Consider the following 18947-nt stretch of genomic DNA (forward strand, 5'->3'; position numbering starts at 1 on the left):
AATAGAAAAGAAATCAATGTATAGAATATTAGACTATTTTCAATCAACTTTATTTATATAGTAATAATGTGGTTATGTGCAAAAACCTGTCCTCCAGACAAGCGAGCTGTTTCTCAAGCAAAAATAACTTTTTCTAGCTTCTCTAATGAGCAGATCTTCTTTTCCGTTTATGTATATCTAAATTCACATTTTTAGAATTTGGACTAAAACTTAAACATCTGATGATGATTAACTGAATTTCTGAGCATAACAAATCAGTGAATTCAATAACAGATTAATCTGTAACCCTAAATGAGTGTTTTTTTGTTTTTTTTTTTACTTGTTAATTAATTAATAAAGTACTTCTTCTTAATTTTTACTATTTACGTGTTCATGGAGCAATCCCAAAAATATAAAGTAAGACATCAACGCTTTTAGAGGTAGAAAAAGTATCTTTAATTACAGTATAAAACATCAAAAGACAAACAACAAAAAAGAAATCTGCTATCTGATAATCAGCACCAGCAAACAAAATGTATGAACTTAGGAATGTTCAGTTTTCACATTACAGCATCAGTATAATTTCCATGTGAGTAGGTGCACCAATGTGCATATGAAACAAGTCAAAAAGACCTGGAAAAGAAAAAAGCTGCACTAAAAGAAGCTTCATCAAAGTTGTTCTGTCCTTGCTGCTGCAACAGTCACTGTAAAGATACAGTATGCCTACAGTCCATATCTGTAATATACATACATCATAAGCTAAAGTTTGACTGCATATTCCCTGCATAAAAATTGACATAAACCAGGAATCACACCCTAAAACAATTGAAATGAAAGTTAATGTCAATAAAGATAAAAAGTAAAAATCATTTTACCAGAAGAGATGCAAGTTCACTTCTATTCAAACAATTCAAAATCAGGAATTTATGTTATCACCAGTGGCGGACATCCATTGTTGTCTCTCAATAAGCTAAGCTCTGTTCGGAGCGTTTCATTTTCCTTTAAAACAAAGACATGAGTAAAGTTGATTGATATAATGTGTTTAAAGCTTATTGACATGACAAAGACAAAGATTGTTAAATGCTACCAGAAAAAGTTAGTTACCTCTTGCAGTTTAGTGTTGTCCTTTTTCAGCTTTACCAGATATTCAATCCTCTGTTTGTGGTTCTTATGTCCCACAAGTTTTCCATTTTCCTCTGACAGCTTAATATTCTGCTTACGAAGAACCTCATTCTCCTGTAAGAAAATAAGATTAGTTAGGTCCTGTTATCTGTTAATGTGAAAATTGTTGGGCAGCACTTGCGCATGTCATAAAATCCTATCATTATTCATGCACTTAAGTATAAAATTAATCAATTTTCACAGCTTCATTTATAATTTGAACATGTCAAAGGATTTTTTTTCCTTAGTGGTTCAATCCTCAGCTTTATATATAAAGTAAATCAACCTGACATATTAAAGAAATGAAGTTTCCAAATCCCTGTCTTCACACAGCAAAAATGCAGACAAATGCCAGGTTTATTACGTTTTTTCATCGTACTGTTGTTGTGCAGCTATCTCCGACACTTGAATTATAATGACCATCTTTAACTTGAACTTATTCGGAATCTTCCTTTGTGTAGCAATATAACCTGCAGCTATTTAGCTCAGGCTTAGGTGTTGAATAAACATGTACACAGCTTTGTATCTTTGTATGACACAATTGAGGTAGAAATACTACGAATCTTAGCTAGAATGTCTCAACGGCTATAATCTAAGAGTAAGAGAAATCACCCCAAAAGGTTGTCTTTAATGAAAGACTGTTCTACCCTTACTCTCACCTGCAGTAGTTTCTCATCATCCTGTTGTCTCCTCATGCTCAGATCTCTCAACTCTAAACAACGGTTCCTCAGCTCAGTGGTCAGTTCCTGAACACACGTCTGAGACTGGCCCAACATGGACTCTTGTGCCTGCAGCCTAATCCAGAGAAGAAAAAAATAGAGAGAGTTGCTTCTCAAACATCAAGCATTAAAGAAGAACTAAACTAACACAATAAATACTAACTTCACAAAACTCATAGTTGCTCACCTTTTGTGAGTATTATATAGCTCCTGCATTATTTTGTCCTGTTAATAAAAGAGGAACAAGTATGAAATGATTTATATGTTCAGATCAAAAAAAAAACAAAAAAAACAAATTAAAATAAAATCAGCAGTTAAAGAAATACTAACCTTCTCTGCTCTTTCCTCCTGCAGCTCCTTAAGCAAGGACTGCTTGATGGCATCATTCAACTCCTCACTAAAATTCACAAGACACCTATAAATTTTTTTGTATGCAATGAATGACAGATGATCTCATGCATTTTTAGTAGTGGATGGCTCAATGACCACATAAATAAACTCAACCCATTATTATTTCCATTCTGTGCCAGCTGGCTCTGCTTGGTGTAAAATGTGTCAAGCAAAGTCTGGATCTCCACTTGGATCTTCTCTTTCTCTGTGAGCTGCATCTGTGCACAGGTAATGCAAAATATCAGTATGATGGAATTCAATTTAGATCTTTGGACAATTAAAACTTATGAAATTGCAATTTATTAAAAATGCAATACATATTAAAAATATTTTAGAGTGATATTAATTTAGAAGCTTTATGGACTAAGCTGATAGAAAAGTATGCTGTTAATATCAAAGTCTAATTAAGACTGGCTATAGGTACATTTAACTTTTTGACACAAGATTACAGTACCCTAAGCCTTTGGATCTCTTCGTTCTTAGCAGCCCTTTCTCCATTCAACTCTGCTAAAAGACTCTCCATGGTCATCATGGAAGAGCGTCGATTTTCCAGCTCCCTCTCCTGACTCTCCAGCACCTGAGTGAGGTCCATGCCGAAGCTTCCTGGAGTACAAGGTGTCTTAGAAAACAGACGAATTAAAAATAAAAGATCAGTACATGAAGACATGCTTAAAACAAAACAGCATAAACTAAGAAATAAACAGATTTTACCCGAGGTAATGATTTAGGCGTGACTGTTGGTTCCTCAAAAGGTTTGAAATTCCCATTTCTGACAGTTTTCTCAACAGCTTCTTGTTGTTGTCGCACCTGGTAGAAAATGAGAGTTTTAGTGTCTTACATTAGATAATACACTGTATCTGTTTTCTCTGTGCTGAGATGATAGAAAAAAAACCTTCTGCTGTAGATTCTGTATCTCGTCATCCTTCTGGGCTGCTTGCTCTTGAGAAGCTTGAAGGAGGCTATTCTGCTCATCTAAGACCTTAGTAAGTCTATCAATTTCCTCAGTGGCATAAGCAACCTCCTCCTGCAACACCTCAACCTGAAGACAGACACGTAATACAGAGAACCTATGTTGTAGCGCAGGGTATCAGCCAAATAGTTTCTACCTATAAATCGAAGGGTCCACAACATTAATATATTGCAAAGAATCTATAAAAATGTGCACAAAAGTGTATGAACAGAGGTCTGTAATATGTAGATCAGTCTTACCTCTATCTTGTTGGATACTACACTTTTGTATAATCTTTCTTTCAGGTCACAGATTTCTACCTGCATCTTAGACTTTTGTTCTCTGATATCTTCCCTTTCAAGGCAGGTAACATTGTACTTGGCCTAGAAGAAGAAAGACAGTATTATTATAATATACATGCCATGACAGAGCCAAACTTGAAACATATTTCCTTTGGTAGAATAAAGAAATATTACATAAGCACTAAAGACTCTTAAAGGCTGAAATTTGAGGATAAATGAAATTACTGTGATGTCTTTGATTTCTCCAGACAGGAGACTAATGGTCTGGTCCTTCTGGCTCAGCTCATTGCGGAGGTCTCTGGTTTGATTAATCAGATCTAGAACAACATCCTGTCAAAATACACAGATGGGATATAGCAGGGTAGCTGACATACTGCAACTATATTTGAAGAAATAAGAAATGGGTGAGAACAATTCACACAAGCTTACTTTGTCCTGTTCAGTCTTCTGCTCCAAGCACTTTATCGTTTCATTGGCAGAGGTTAAACTTTGCTCAAGGTCGACAAGTCTAGATACCTGCAAACAATAACAGGACAAGGAGATTTGGCTACTGAGCTAAAATTACTATTATACCAAATATTTATTGGACACTTCCATGCTGTTCTTAGGACTAACCTGTTGTTGATTTTGTATTGTCAGGACTGAGATTTGTTTTCTGAGCTCTGTATTTTGTTCCACAGTTTCAGTAAGTTCTCTAAAACCATACACCAACATTGTACAGATCAATATAACAATTATTTAAATTTTAAAACCTGCTTTAAGCAATTTATAGAAAATCACAATTCATAACGGACTGTGCAAAACTCACTTTGATGTGCTTTCTTTCTTTTCTCTTAACTGTGAGATCAGAGTGTTTGTGTGTTCTTGTTCAGTCAGCAGAGAACAATTCAATTCCTGTAGGGAAACAAGTCATAAGCACAGAGCTTAAAAACAGTTCAATCAGAAACAAATTCATTTTATGGTAAAAATGGCCATATGGTATCATTGAGGCGATAACACAATTCAGAAAAAACTCACCAAACACAACACCAAATAAAATAACATCATGTTAATTTCCATCATTGAAATTCCCCCTTATGATTTCAGTAATTTCAGTATCTTCTTCTATACTTTTAAAATCAAAAGCATCATCACTCACAGCCAGTGCTATGGTGACCGATTAAGTATAAAGTCAGATCTAGAAAGACTTCGGTTCTACCCAGTCATAATCAAGAAATGCTGTTCCTACCTATTCTGTGATCTGAAATATCCTAAGTACTAAGCGTTCAGAAATGTTGTAATTCCCACCACAAGGCCAACATTCACTGCTGTGTTCATGGGTTTACTAACTGTCAGCTGTGCCTTCAGTTCATCAATCTCCTGCTGCTTGTCCTGCAGATGCTGCCCTGCCTGATCAGCCTCAAACCTGGCCTCGGCATGCAGCTGGTCAAATGAATCCTGCAGTGTCCGATGCTGCTCCAGAAGCTGCTCCCACTCCAGCCTGGAATATCAGCAGGGTAGATGTGGGCACATAAACAAATCAGACATAAACAAAGAGTTGCAATGCAGAGACTTGTACTTACCGGACTTTGTCAAGCTGGAGCTGTGTACTGATCAGACTGTTGGAGAGCTGCTCCATCTCTCTTTGCTGCTCACTCTGACCATCTCTGAGTTTGTTCTTAACAGCAGCTAGTTCCTTATCGGATGACTGCAACACCAGACGCAGATCACGGATCTCAGTCCTCAGAACTGAAAGGAAAGAAAGTCGTCACTTTAGCCAAAGACAGGATTACAACACAGGAGAGACATCTGAACCTTACCTTCAGCATCTTGTTGCTCAAATTGAAGTTTTTGTTGCAGCTCGCTGATAGTTTCTTGCAGGTTAAGCAGATCTGTGCTTCTCTTTGCTCTTTCAGTAGAAAGTAGCTACATCCCATATGAAGAACAATTTGAAAAACAGAATCGTTCAGAAACAGAAATTGTCATTCCCAAATTTCAACATAAATCAAATCAAATACATATTTCATAATATTTCAATAAGATTAAACTTTAAACAAAGAGAATGGTCTACCTCATCCTTGTGGTCACACTGCTGAGATAAAACAGTAATCTGCTCCTCGAGTTTGGCAATTTCCTGCAACAGCTTGCTGTTTTTTAACTCTTCTTCATTCAACTGCGTCTGGACAGTACTAGCTTGCTCCTGATGAGAAAGTATGACTTGATGTGATGTACTAACTTTATACATTTAGTACATAAACTGAAAGGATAGCCCACATGGCATTACCTGCACTTGACGCAGTTCCTCAGTCAGAGCCATTATAGTCATGTCTAAAGGGGGCTGCTCATTCCAAATGTCATTACTCTCTGTTCCATTCAGGTGGTCTGGGCTGGAAAAAGGCACAAGACGAGACCGCAAATTGCATGCTTTGGTGGGTGTGCTGAGAATCTGGGAAAATATAATTGAAAGATAAAAGAGGATTATTTTTCCCACTGCTTGTAAATGGAATCTGCAAGACAGCGAAGGTACATATTAAAAAAGGTTATAGTTTGTCTCTCAATCTGAATACCATTTTCAATGTCCCTCACCTTAATAGTTTCAACGTGAATTCTGTTCAACTCAGAGACCTCATGCTTTTTATAAGCGTTTGTGGCTTCCAAAATTTTTTCCAAATGCCGGTTGGACTTGTCGAGGTATCTTTTGTCAGACTCCAGCTGAGACATCTGTTTCCTAAAATATAACACATCATTATTCTAGAAGTCTATAATGACATGCATGAAAAATGGCTCTTCGTTTAGTTGACAAAACATTACAATGGAAAAAAACGTCTTCTTTCTGAATGAAAAATGTGTGATGTACACAAATAGTAGCCTCAAATACATGAAAAATGTGATACTTATACCTAAAATGAATGCATTTGTTCTTTTTCATATTATAAAACTGTTAACTACAGGCAACAGGCCTTACATCACTGTACAGACAGCAGTTACTGACAAAATGTATTACATTGTCACCAGATATCATGATGGCAAATTTCTTGCTTCTACATGGACTTGTTCCAATCCATCTGCTAAATCTTTATAGATAATTCTCATGTGAAATTGGTTCATGAGTTGTTTTTGTTTTTTAAATAGCCTCCTTACTTAGTGACTTCTTTGTACTCCTCAAAAGCCTGAAGGGCAGCTGTTAGGTCGGACTGTTTCTGAAGCAGCTGAGCCTTTAGCTTTTCAACTGTAGATGCTGAAACAGTATCTGCAGCCACAGGAGTTGATGGAGCTGCTGAAGCAACATGAGATTTTATTTTTTACTTGTATATATGCATAGATGATTTTATTTTGTTTACTACACAATTTCTCAGATCTCAATCAAATGATAATCAACTTACTCGCTGAGGGACTTTCTAACTCCATAGCCCCCTGGAAGGTCTCTTCCAGCTCAGCAGAAAGCTGGGCTACAGCCTCTTCAGCTTTCACTACTGATCCAAGAGAACGAAGTAGACGGTTCTCCTCTCTGAGGCTGAAATTCTCTGCTGCATACCGAATCATTTTTGGGTGATGCTCAACCTTAAAGGGTAGAGGTGTGAACACAAAAAAAGATTGTGAACAACATGTCCTGGATTTAAGTAGAATTATGGAGTCGTATAGCAATTATTAGAAGAACTATGTAGTAATTAATAAAGAAGTAATGATTCTGTTTTCTTTACCTGATCACTCAAGATTTTAATTTCTTCTTTCAGCTGGTCGATCAGAGCCTGAGACTCTTCGTCTGACAACAAACCATGTCCAGCCTTCAATTTTTTCTCAAGGCGAGCAATGTGGTCTTCACGAAATCTGATGATCATTCGGCTAGAATGGATGAACTTGTCTTTTTGTGTCCAGGCCTTCTCAAGCTGCGCTACCTTCTCCAGCAGAACCTGAGTGTCGTTGAAAAACACTATTAGTTTCCCTGCATCAACAGTATTTCCTCATTGCAACATATTGTAACAGATAAATAAATAAATACAGTAAATCACAACATCGAAAAAATATATATCCATACCCTCTTCTCCTCTTCCCGTTTCTTCCACAGACCAACAGCTGCCAAAAACTTTGTTTTATATGTGACATCATGCTGAATTTCTGTGGATGGACCTGGTGAGAAAAGGTAGTTTACTCTTTTGCAACACACCATAAAAAATGTTTAAAAATATATAACTGTACATACAATTTAGTAGTATGAGTTAACCTATGTGATGTGTTAGTGTATTCAATTCTGAATGTGCGTAAATGGTTTAAAGTGGATGTTCCTCCTTCAAAGTAACATCATCTATGTCTGATCAGCATATTGTTACCCAGGGGTAGCTTGGGCCCTCCTGGCGCTATATCTCTCCCATAGTCCATTGGATGAGAAGACAGTGCCTGTGCCAGCTGATCTCTCAACTTCTTCACTTCAGCTTGCAGCTGCCTCACATTTCCCTGAGTGTCTTCATTGATTATGGCCTTGTAGAACAGAATAATTACACAGCAATGAGTTTATAAAGTGCTCTCATTTTCAAATCATGATAATTAGATAAAATCCTGTCTGTTTTAATGAAATACATAGATGTTATTGGTAACAGATACCTTATTTTTGATCAACTTTGCTCTCTGGGCAAACTGTAAGGTGGATAATGTTTCTCCAAAACACTTTGAACCAGGGTGTACATTGGCTATGGTGTAAGTCTTTGCATTTCCTCCAAGAGAGTCCTGCAATACCAATAAAATAAAAAGTTAGTCTAATATTATGTGCTGTGTTACATTCTACAAAAAAAAAAAAACACTTCATGTATTATATAAAAGAATGTCACACACATAAAATGTATTACATGGTTTAAATTTAAACCAAACCAAATCACGGCGAATATTTGTTTAGAGTTCATAACTGGTATGTGTATTACACCATGTCTTTCCAAATCAAATATCATAAGACATTTTAGCAACCAAAAGTCACTTTCTAAAAAATGTGAATTGCACTAGAGTAATTTACCAATGTTTTACATAAAACTGTACGCACAATGCTGTAATACTAGGTAAGTTGTACAGTTTTCACACCAACATTTACAGTATCTGTAATATGATTTCTCACAAAAAAAAAAAAAAAAACCCCAACAACTATACGCACTCTTAGTAAGAAGGTGAGTTTAGAATCCCTGTAGCAGATGTGGCGGTTTTTCCCATTGGACACATCCACCAGTGCCATAATCACCTGGCCAAGACACATGAGGGAGCGATTGATACTGCTGGCCTCCTGCAAAAGAAGCAAGACAGACAGCAGTGTAATAACAAAAATCAGAATTGTAGTACCTTAGCATGAGACTGAAATAATGAACGGAGCTCTACCTTGAGTCTAGAGCCCTCTGTATGCGTGTCTTTCTGCCTCTCAGATCCTGCCAGATCCACCAGGTTCAGCTGAGACGTTCGGATGTTTACCACTTCATTGACAGACTCTTTAGACTCCAGAGTCATGGTAAACACTGCATGAGACCTGGAAGACTCACGGTTCATTGAGGTAGAGGCCACCCGTCGATTACGCCAGCCCATAGACAGCACCTACAGTGAGCATTTCAAATACATACAGTACATTGCTTATTATGACAAGTACATTCAATTATCAGCATCCAATCTGTGGAAAAATTGCTTGCTATTTAGTTAATACACAACTGCAATGAGTGTCACAGTAAATTCCTACCTGGTAAGCTTCAGCAGCTGAGCTGACAAACTTCTCTACAGCTCCTTCTACAAAAACACCCTTCTTGATGTTCTCCCTGAGGAAGAGGCTGGCTGAGGCTGTGTCCAAGAGGTCATAAATTTGTTCATTGTATATTTCAATGAATGAACACTTGCAAAGGAAACTCTTGGACTGGGAAGACTTTGGAGAGACAAAAACAAATGAACCCAATAAGAAAACAGACATGAGGTTTTGGTTTACAACACTTTTGTAGTGATGGGCTGTCTCTGCTTACCCTTTCTATTTCTCTGTTGATGAGAAAAAACAGGTATTCAAAACTTCGAGGAATAACCCCCCGCAGGTCATCTGTGAAGTTATCCAACTCAGATGGTCCTAAAGCAAGCGATGAAAATGTCAATAACATATAATCCAGAGTATTATAATTTTACTGTAGAGCTTATAATCTGTAGTATACGATGTAAATCATATATTGAAATCTCACCAAGCATGGTGAATGTTTTCCCTGAGCCTGTCTGTCCACTGTAGAAACAAGAGAAGAATCACATAAGGAACTGAATGGGTGGTGCAGATGAGGCACAAAGCAGAGTGATTGTGCCATAAAATACTTTAAATTTTATAGTGTACATAAACAACATAACTGTCACTTACTAGGCAAATATAGTACCATTGTAGCCATTCATGCATGACTCAACAATATTCTTGGCCACACTGTTGAATACAGATTCCTGTTGAAGAATGACAAATTAAGATCTCTCACATAATAACCAAGTCATACAGGATATGTCACAGACTCACGAATCAGATTATTAGTCACTCAGGTTTCAGTGGTATCCTGATAATAAACGTGTTTCTCCAACCTGAGATGTGTCCATGTCAGCAACATGATCATAGGTGAAGGTTCGTGGTTCTGGTTTTGAGAGCAAACGAACAGTGTTGGGTGAGGTGACCGTGAGACATAGACTCTGATCTCCATCTGTGGTCAGCCCAGTACCCTGGGTCAAAGGGCGCACTCGCACAAAAACTCGGATGGAATCGCTGTCACCACTGCAGGAAGAGGAAGAAGAAGCATTAAGTTATCAAAGCAAAAAAGTGTGTTAAAGAAAAGGGAGTAAACATGACTAAAGAAAGCAGATAAAAGTGTTTTACTGTAGCAAGACATAAAAACATGTATGAATGCAAATTCCCCTCAGTCAAAAAACAGTAAACCAAATAGTCCAGCTCAGTTACCCTACAAAGAAAATGTAACCACAATAACAATGTGTGGCTCTTTAGCTCATAGGTGTAAGCAGCTATCCTAAACCCAAGAGGTAGGCAGATCGAGTCTTTACTTAGGCATCTCTCCACCTTCAATACCGCGACTGAGGTGAGACCCTTGAGCAAGGCACCGAACCCCCAACTGCTCCGGGTGTGTGTTCACGGTGTGTGTGTGTGTGTGTGTGCACTTCGGGTGGGTTAAATGCAGAGGGGAATTTCGAGTATGTGTCACCATACTTGACAATAGTAGTCACTTTCACTTTTCACATAACACTATGTACAGTCCAGGACTGTACATAAATTAATTGGGGAATTTACGTAGTCACTAATTTGTTGGTAATGTTTAGTGTTGTCTGTGTTTGGTAATGGATCTAAATGTATATTACCTGGCAGCAAGATGTGCTGAATCGCCAGATCCTGTGAACAAAGTGAATTATAATTATTAAAACAGTTAACTAGCTAACGTCTGTTGAGCTGACAGTTTGGCTTCAGGCTGCAGTTATATAAACACGGTGAGTGTGCTACTATGGATAGTTGACGCTAACTACGTCAACAAATGTGCAAATGCGTATTAAAATCGCTACAGAGCAAGCCGGTAGCATAAATTGGTTAGCTAACTAGCATTAACTGTGATGACCTCGGCTACATTAACTTGCATTAGCTAACAAACGTTACAAAAACAGATAACGTTAGCGTCAAAAGTTTGGCATGATAAATGCCTATAAGGAGGCCAAATGAACAGATGTATGTTTGGTGTGCTACCTTTTCCAATGGAATTCATTTTCAACAAAACTATTCCCCGTTATGTGGAAAATGAGCATCGTCATAACATGTCGATCAGTGTTAGCAGAGCCACACACTGTTTACGTCCTTTAAAATTGGCGGGGAGAGCAGGCTCTACTTCTTCTTCGTTGGATTCTATTGCCAATTCGAAAGCGCATACCGCCATCTAGTGTAACATCGTGGCTTATGTTTTGAGTCTGAAGAAAACAAATATTAACTACGTCCTATTTTTCCTTTATTTCTAACCACGTTTATTATTCTACTTTCTCCACACTCTAATAGTCTGCACATCACATTTGTACATCCAAGATATCATGCTGAATAGCGGTATTTGAAGTCGACAGTCTAGAGAATCTAGTTAAGTCGATGAATAAATACACCAAAGTTCAATGTCCATTCTCTGATACGCAAAATAAAATGCAGTATCAGTACAGTGGCTGAAGTTTGTCTTCACTAGTGATGGACAAATGATACCGAGTCTATGGAGCTTGTGCCACTCTGCCTGAAGCAAAGTGAGTCGAGCTTATGTCAAAAAGCCGCTGTCATGCGACCGAAGACGCACGAAGCTTCGAAACTCATATAACTTTTTTTTTTTTTACCACGGTGTTGAAGCATAATCACGGTTTATAAAATAAAGGCAATTTGAGGCAGATGATGCCTGCTTTAATGTCAAGATATCATCCGTAATCAGTCTTCGGCAAGTATGTTACCGCTAATACTGAGATTTGCAGTCAAGTTCTGAGCTGTTCACGAGGGAATCAAATGAGTGGGATACTCGCTCCTCCGGAAATCGGTCGCACGTTTAGTTGTTGGGATTACTGTCTGGCATTACTATTTTATCTTCCCCTGGGCGACTGGGAAACTTCACAGACAGATTACTGTCTTGCTATTTCTATCATCTTTACAGCTGGCTCTTCGGCGCAGTGGATTGGTTCCTAGCCACTCTTCAAGACGATTGGCTAATTAACCAGGAAGCGCGTTTCCTTTGAACGTTTCTGGCGATTTTATTGGCGCATTTCGAGACGTTTAAATTCCAAACGGTTGGCGAGGGTTTTTCAAAACCCCACATCAGTCGTACTCGGTCTCTGCAGCCGTATGCTTTGCGTTTTGATTTTTGCCCACTGCGTCATTTATTTTGAGGTAGGTGCTGAATACAGAACGATTCTATTGCCTTCGCTCGCAATGTCTTTCATAAAACGTAATCCTAAAGTTTTCTTCTGCTCAGCTGTAACTGTGGGTAACGTTAAATCTAACAGTAACGTCAACAGTGAATATTAGCTTTGTGTTAGCTAATGTAGTTTTGTTAGCGATCCAACAACTTCGGTTATGTTATTAGTATGTTTTGCACTAACGTTACGTTGGCTGGACGTCGACATTGTTGGTGTTGCTTATGACGAATGGTAGCTAAGTTATGTGAGCACATGCTAATTTGTAATGTTGGTGAGCGTTAACATTAGCTGTCCTCTTGGCTAATGTGCACTTCTCATTGAACGTTAACTCTCAGACCGACACCGAAAAAACAAAGACGTCTTTCACCAACAGCGCACATCTTGTTCTTGTCCGGTCATACCACGAGTTCAAGAGCGTCTTCTTCTCTGAGGCTTTTTTTTGGCATCCCAATCGTTGCATTGCTGCCTCCCATATCTTCTTTCCACCTGACACCATATTAAAAGCGTCTTGCGTGTAAACATTAAATCCTCAGCATATAACTGGCTGTTGGTTAAAATGTAATGTGTTTTGGCTGGTCATAGCTGATCTTTGCATACATGTTACTAAAATCCCTGTGGTGATTCTAGGTCAGCACAAATTTATTACCAGTCAGCCATCCCAAGTGCTTTGGAAGTGTGTCAGAGAGAATCGCTTCACCAGTAATGTTTTAGTAGACTTTTCCTTCACTGCAGACGTTTTGGCATCAAAATCTCAAATGATTTTAGCCAGTTGGAATGACTCATTGGGATCCTGGGAAGGAACAGAGCTGTTGTTAATGTAATTATTTACACCAGTGTGTTTGACAAACCAAAATGTCAGCATTTTGTCTTTTACATGAAACCACTGTAACTTTAGTCAAAGTAGGCCACACACTCCTGGGCTCTTTAGCCTAAACAACTTTGGATTTCCCAAAACCGCAGTATTTTTGAGTAACAGATCAATGACAACTGTCTGATTTTGTATTTTTTTTTTTTTAGATACCTAAAAATGAGCTTTACACTGCACCCTAGTGGTCAAATCTAATGGTAACACTGTTTCTCCCTTAAGCATTTCAGAAAATTCCTGTTCTTCACTTTATTACATATTGGCCCTCAGTTCAGATCAGTTTGGTTATGTGGGAAATCTTAGTCTGTCATTTCTTTACTTTTTTGCCCTTTACCTTGCTAAATCTATTTATTTAATGGTTTACAGGAAGGATGTATTAAACCGGTAACAGTTACAGGGACTCAACTAAGATTCACAAACAAATAAACTAGCAGTCAGGCTTGACTTGATTTTTCTGTTAACTTGGTGTCATGTTTTCTATGCAGATCCTTATTATGCTCATCAGTAAACCCCCTCAGCCAAAAGTGCCTTATCAACTGGGTGCAGCTTTCAGGACGACACCTCCCCTCAGAGTGGAGCCTGGTCGTTCCTTCTCTGTAACTTACAGTTTGTGTCTCTGCTTTTACAGGATGAGTTCTGTTGATGTGAATGATGAGAATCGTGGGGTCTACCCTGGAGGAAAGCACAGCAGCTCAAACGACGACATTTTTGCCCTGGATGAGCCGACTGGGAGGCCTTCCATTCTGCGTCAGACTGAGAACCTGCCGAACAAGACTGTCCCAAAGGGGATTAAGGTAAACAAGCAGTTAGTTTTATTTTTTATTTAATTTAATAACATGAAACTCTTATCTACACCCTTGACAGACAAGGATGTGAAAATGTGCCCATTTATTAGTTTTGCTGCATCTTTTAACATAAGATGCTTGAAATGTTCTGAATGTGACCATGTGATATTTGACCTCGGGCAATTTCCACTCAACTTTGACCAAGCTGGACAAAAACGAGAACATCCAATACACATAATTTAGTATCCAGGTAACAGTTACTACACTGACCAAATTATTTGTGTGTAGGTTTGTTTTCAGACCCCGAGAAGGGACCCTGTGACAAAAAAAATTCTATCTCCCAACAAGTCTGTCAAGATGACTAGTGTGGATGAGTGTACAGCAGCAATGGAGTCCTTAAATTTGGATAAAACAAAGTAAGTAAAATCCTTGTACTGCCACAGGCCTCCAGTAAAATAACTGTTCAGTCTGAGTAAAGAGGGCTGTTTTTGTTTTTTTTTTTGCAGAATTTCACCACAGGAGACCTCTAAGGAGCCTGATGAGCCAAAACAAGGTGATTTATCCTAAACAACAAAGTTATTTTATTCAAAAAAAAAAAAAAAATGTACTGACAGAAATTAATGGAAATTCTCTTGACTTTTTCTACCAAAGCATCATCTTATCCTGACGACATCATGCCCATAAAAAGCAAAGGCGGCTACCAGTTGGATTTCGATAATCTTGATGCAATCAACCCATTTGGTGGATCTAACAAAATGGTCCTCTCTCCTGCAAGGCCAGTTGTTGAAAACCCTACCACCGATCAAGCTGAGTCTCAACACACAAAAGCAGAGAATCCCTTGGAGGAGCCAGCCAAGATAGAATCTGCACTAGATGAGACACTTCCATTCATGTCTTCTGTGGAGAACTCACTGGCTGATGTCTCAGCCAACATCAGCTCCACAGAGAGCAGCGTGGTCACAGTGGTGAAGAGCCCAGCAGCTGATTCATGCACTGCCACACCAGATGTGAAAATGTCTCCAAGTGCTGATCAAGCCAAAACATCAGGCAGTTTTGTGGAAGATGTGCCATTGCCAGTAAAAGGCTCCTACAATTTGGATTTTGATAACATTGATGCAATTAATCCTTTCCAAACTGGTGGCTCTAAAATCCTGAATTCACCTCTCTGTGAGAGAAAGCTGCTAGACGATAACCCACCTCCTGACGAGCCACAAGCAGAGGAAAATAAACCTGTAGATATGGAGGATGTTGCTAAGGTGGTTCAAGAAGTGTCTGTTCAGACCGAAGTGAAGCCATTAGCTGTAGCAGCAATATTCACTAATGCAGCCAAGCCTCCAGCTGCTGAATCCCAGCCAGCTGTTGACCCAAGCAAGGAAGGCCCAGTCAGACTTGAGTTCAATTTCGATGATGGCAATGAGATCAAACGGAAACCACCCCCCAAGAAATTTGGCAAAAGGCCTTCTGGTGAAAAACCTAAAGAGGGAAAGCCGGTGTCTGACGTCAAATCACCTAAACAAGCTGCAGAGAAGCCTGCTGCCAGTGACGTTGCTGATGTTCCAATTCCCAAAGGCTCTTACGCATTTGACCTTGACAAGTTTGATGACCCAAACTTCAATCCTTTTGGAACAACCTCAAGCATAGATAACTCTCCAAAGTGCACCAAGAAACTCAGCCCTGAGTTGATGGAAACTGCTATTCCAGAGCAAAGAGGCAAGCCTGAAGAGAAGGAAGTAGTATTATCAGCATGGTATGTAAGGTTTTTATCTGATTGTTTCAAGTATTGATTTGCAGTGGATACACTCGACTAGCCAGCAGCACTTTGTACTTCGTCCCTCTTAGTTATTTTTATTTTTTCCTTCTTTTTTCCTTGCGCTCTGTAGTGCTGGAGAGAATGTTCCAATGTCTGATCCAAATGCTGAAATGGTAAGAAATTATGCGATTTGATTCAACCCCAACACAATTTAAATCTAAATCTATGGTCCTTAAGCTCGTTTTTGTTGTTGTTGGGTAACAGATTACTGAACACAAGGCTGCTTCTGACCACGAAAACCAGCTTCACCCTGAAACTGAACAATTTATGCAGAGTTTTCCTGAGCCCTCCCAGCTGTTTCCACCTGCACAGACACAATCGCAGACCACAATGTTAGAAGTCAACGAAGAGTTTGTTCCTGGGGCGACGTGTAAGTAAACATATAGTCTCTAAATTCTACTGCTTACACCTGGATACACTGGTGTGTGATTCCAAAGTTAAATTACTTGCAGTGAAGAAATGCTTTGTTCTGTATAGTAAAATGCAGTCTTATGAAAAACTAACCTACCTTTTTTCTTTAGTCATGGCCAATGATTTTGACGATCAAATCGACTACCTTGAACAATTCGGATCCAGCAGTGTACGTTCTTATTTCATGAATAATTAATCACCATTGTTTGTTTGTCAATGCATGACCTAAAGGTATTCAAATGTTGAATAATTTGTCAACAGTTCAAGGAATCTGCATTGAGGAAACAATCCTTGTACCTAAAATTTGACCCTCTCCTAAGAGAAAGCCCAAAGAAATCTGCAGGCCCGACTGCTCAGACCCACGTCCCTCGTCCTACTGCCTTTGTTTCGCGGTAAGATATTTCTGTTTTTACTTACTGGCTGCTGCAGTCAACTGGCTGTTAATGCCAAACCTGTACACTCTCTATAATAAAATGAGATTTGTCTGAAATGTAACCCCTTTGATCACAACACAAATTTTGTTTCTCTCTAATTCAGGCTTGAAACTCCGATGGCAGAAAATGAGGCAACAAAACGGTCACAAAAGGATGAGTTCAAACCATTTGATGCTACAGCACCAGTAAGCCAATCTGAAACTACTCCTAGGAGCTGAGTCTGTAATGGTGGATCCCTGTATTCATTGCTACATCTAACAACTTTATTTATTCACGCTAACTTTATCTAGACTTCTCCAGTCTTTAAGAGCCTCGTCCCACCTTTCCCCCAGCCAACAACCGCAGAGGATGCAATTATTGAAGTGCTGAAGTACAGTCAGAAAGACATGGATGCAGCCATCGCCAAAGTCCAGGCAGAAGTATGTCCTCGTCCATATCCTGTGATTTGACCAAACAAAAAAAAAAAATCTTTCAAACCAAGAAAATGTTTTTCTTTAAAGTCATTTTGGAAATCCACGGAAACAGTGCTGGCAGTAATGCCTTAGCAGTTACCCAAACAAACAATCCCTGAAACTGTTTAGTCACCTGCATCACCCTCAGCAAGTACAGCACATTATGGGCTCAACACAAGCATCTGATGTGTTGTGAATGGTTTCATCTGGAATAAATACTGTGTATTTTCTCCAATAGGCAAAGGAAAAAGAAGAACAATGGAGTGCAAAGTATAACAAGCTACTTGGTGATGGTCAAGAAATGAGGTGAGCTGTGTATGGTTTAGTATTGTCAGCTTTATGTAATGATATAAATGAGATATTTGACTTTTTTTTTTTTTTTCTCCAAACAGGAAAATAATTGCAGAATTTGAGCTTGTGATTGCAAAAATGATGGGTAAGTATTAATGATCTACATTTCATAGATTTTAAGAATATGTTTTATGTAATTGTGTATTAAAGAGTTTCCTGCCTGCCATTGTTCAGCTGATCAAGAGAAGGAGAGAGAGGTAGCGCAGGCAAAGGTGGATGAGGCTCTGCTGGAGAAGGACAAAGTGTCCAATGACCTGGATGCCATGGAAAGATCTTTCTCAGAGCTTTTCAAGAGACTGGAGAAATACAAGGAAGTTATTGAGGGTTACAAAAAGGTCAGAAAGCATGAACACGTCTGTTTTATAAACCACAACATACTTGAAATATAAGTTATAGATAAATTGTTTTCCGTGCTCTTTGCCCAGAACGAAGAAATACTGAAAGCTTGTGCCCAGGACTACCTGGCAAGGATCAAAAAGGAGGAGCAGCGCTACCAGACACTTAAAGCCCACGCTGAGGAGAAAATTGGCCAGTAAGAAACACTTTCCTGTTGTTGGTTGTATAAATCCTTGTAAGACTAGCAGTGACTGATGGTCATTTATTCCATTACTGCCAGTGCAAATGAGGAAATTGCAGAGGTGCGGTCTAAGTACAAGGCTGAGATATCTGCACTTCAAGCCCAGCTGCGCCGAGAGCAGTTGAAGGTACAGTCACTGGAGAACAGCCTTGACCAGAAGGTGAGTAAAAATGTTCATCGGCTGGTGTGTATTTGTAGAGGATGGTATTTTGTTTTTCTAATTTCCTACCTTTTTTTTTTTTTTAAACACAGGACAAAGAAGTTAAAGAGCTGACTGTACTTTGTGATGAACTTATCAACAAAGTCCAGAAGGGCTGAGCTCATTTGTAAATATGTTGTAGGTACTTCCTGTTTTTCGTTTCTGTCACTTAAATCATTTTGTTTTGTATGTTGTTTGTCTTTGTCAGTGTCATTATAATACTGTAAAAAAAAAAAAAAGTTAATAAAGATTATTTACAACTTTTAATGGCTATATATATATATTTTTTCTGCACAATAAGGAACCACTAGGGGGTGGTGTTTACCTTTTACACTGTTATCTGGATCTTGGATTTTAAAGCATTATTTGTCTATATGGAAATAACTATTTTACAATATTTTTTTGAACACACAAAGTTCAATGTGCTCACCTCAACTGTCTTAGAGCCAGCGTTCACCCCCATCCTGCATTGCTTACAACAAAACATGACCCACCTGATACAATGCTCCCCTTCTTTCCAGACCAATCAGAGGGTCCCTGTCACATCACTCCCAGGCCAGGACAATGCACTTCCTAAACGGTGAAAGGAAATCCTACCTAGATTGGACTTGAATGAGGTGGTGTGGACCAGGGGGGGGGTGGCGATTCACTTAAATGGGGGAAAAAAAGATGCT

General features: G+C 38.8%; 2 protein-coding genes across 4 annotated transcripts; one reads left to right on the forward strand and one right to left on the reverse strand.

Annotated features, from left to right (window-relative positions):
- Positions 1-419: 419 nt before the first annotated feature.
- Positions 420-11326, reverse strand: kif15 (kinesin family member 15). 2 transcript variants are annotated; one of them, XM_026310068.2, is made up of 35 exons: positions 11200-11326; positions 10824-10854; positions 10041-10227; positions 9832-9908; positions 9665-9702; positions 9458-9555; positions 9184-9363; positions 8835-9044; positions 8617-8742; positions 8079-8201; positions 7808-7955; positions 7516-7607; positions 7181-7390; positions 6863-7040; positions 6621-6753; positions 6066-6207; positions 5764-5925; positions 5551-5679; positions 5300-5405; positions 5063-5228; positions 4830-4980; positions 4309-4394; positions 4116-4194; positions 3930-4016; positions 3726-3830; positions 3459-3581; positions 3142-3288; positions 2961-3056; positions 2704-2868; positions 2364-2467; positions 2190-2256; positions 2047-2084; positions 1800-1935; positions 1084-1215; positions 420-978 (listed from the first exon to the last, which is right to left on the reverse strand). In XM_026310068.2, exons 1-35 carry the CDS (start codon positions 11216-11218, stop codon positions 904-906), a joined length of 4146 nt encoding a protein of 1381 aa, XP_026165853.1. In that variant the 5' UTR covers positions 11219-11326; the 3' UTR covers positions 420-903. The 2 variants fall into 2 exon arrangements, with proteins under 2 accessions (XP_026165853.1, XP_026165844.1); XM_026310059.1 differs by having other exon boundaries at positions 6621-6756.
- A 925-nt stretch (positions 11327-12251) lies between these two features.
- Positions 12252-18933, forward strand: tacc3 (transforming, acidic coiled-coil containing protein 3). Of its 2 annotated transcripts, none has more exons than XM_026301755.1 (18): positions 12252-12360; positions 13883-14048; positions 14328-14455; positions 14546-14592; positions 14691-15786; positions 15920-15962; positions 16054-16219; positions 16371-16429; positions 16522-16652; positions 16798-16879; positions 16985-17113; positions 17385-17452; positions 17539-17582; positions 17672-17832; positions 17923-18029; positions 18114-18234; positions 18327-18415; positions 18795-18933. In XM_026301755.1, exons 2-17 carry the CDS (start codon positions 13884-13886, stop codon positions 18390-18392), a joined length of 2613 nt encoding a protein of 870 aa, XP_026157540.1. In that variant the 5' UTR covers positions 12252-12360; position 13883; the 3' UTR covers positions 18393-18415; positions 18795-18933. The 2 variants fall into 2 exon arrangements, with proteins under 2 accessions (XP_026157540.1, XP_026157531.1); XM_026301746.1 differs by having other exon boundaries at positions 18327-18411.
- The last annotated feature ends 14 nt before the right edge of the window (positions 18934-18947 follow it).

Source organism: Mastacembelus armatus, chromosome 22 (genome assembly GCF_900324485.2).
Source record: "Mastacembelus armatus chromosome 22, fMasArm1.2, whole genome shotgun sequence".
In the NCBI taxonomy this organism is placed as follows: domain Eukaryota; kingdom Metazoa; phylum Chordata; class Actinopteri; order Synbranchiformes; family Mastacembelidae; genus Mastacembelus; species Mastacembelus armatus.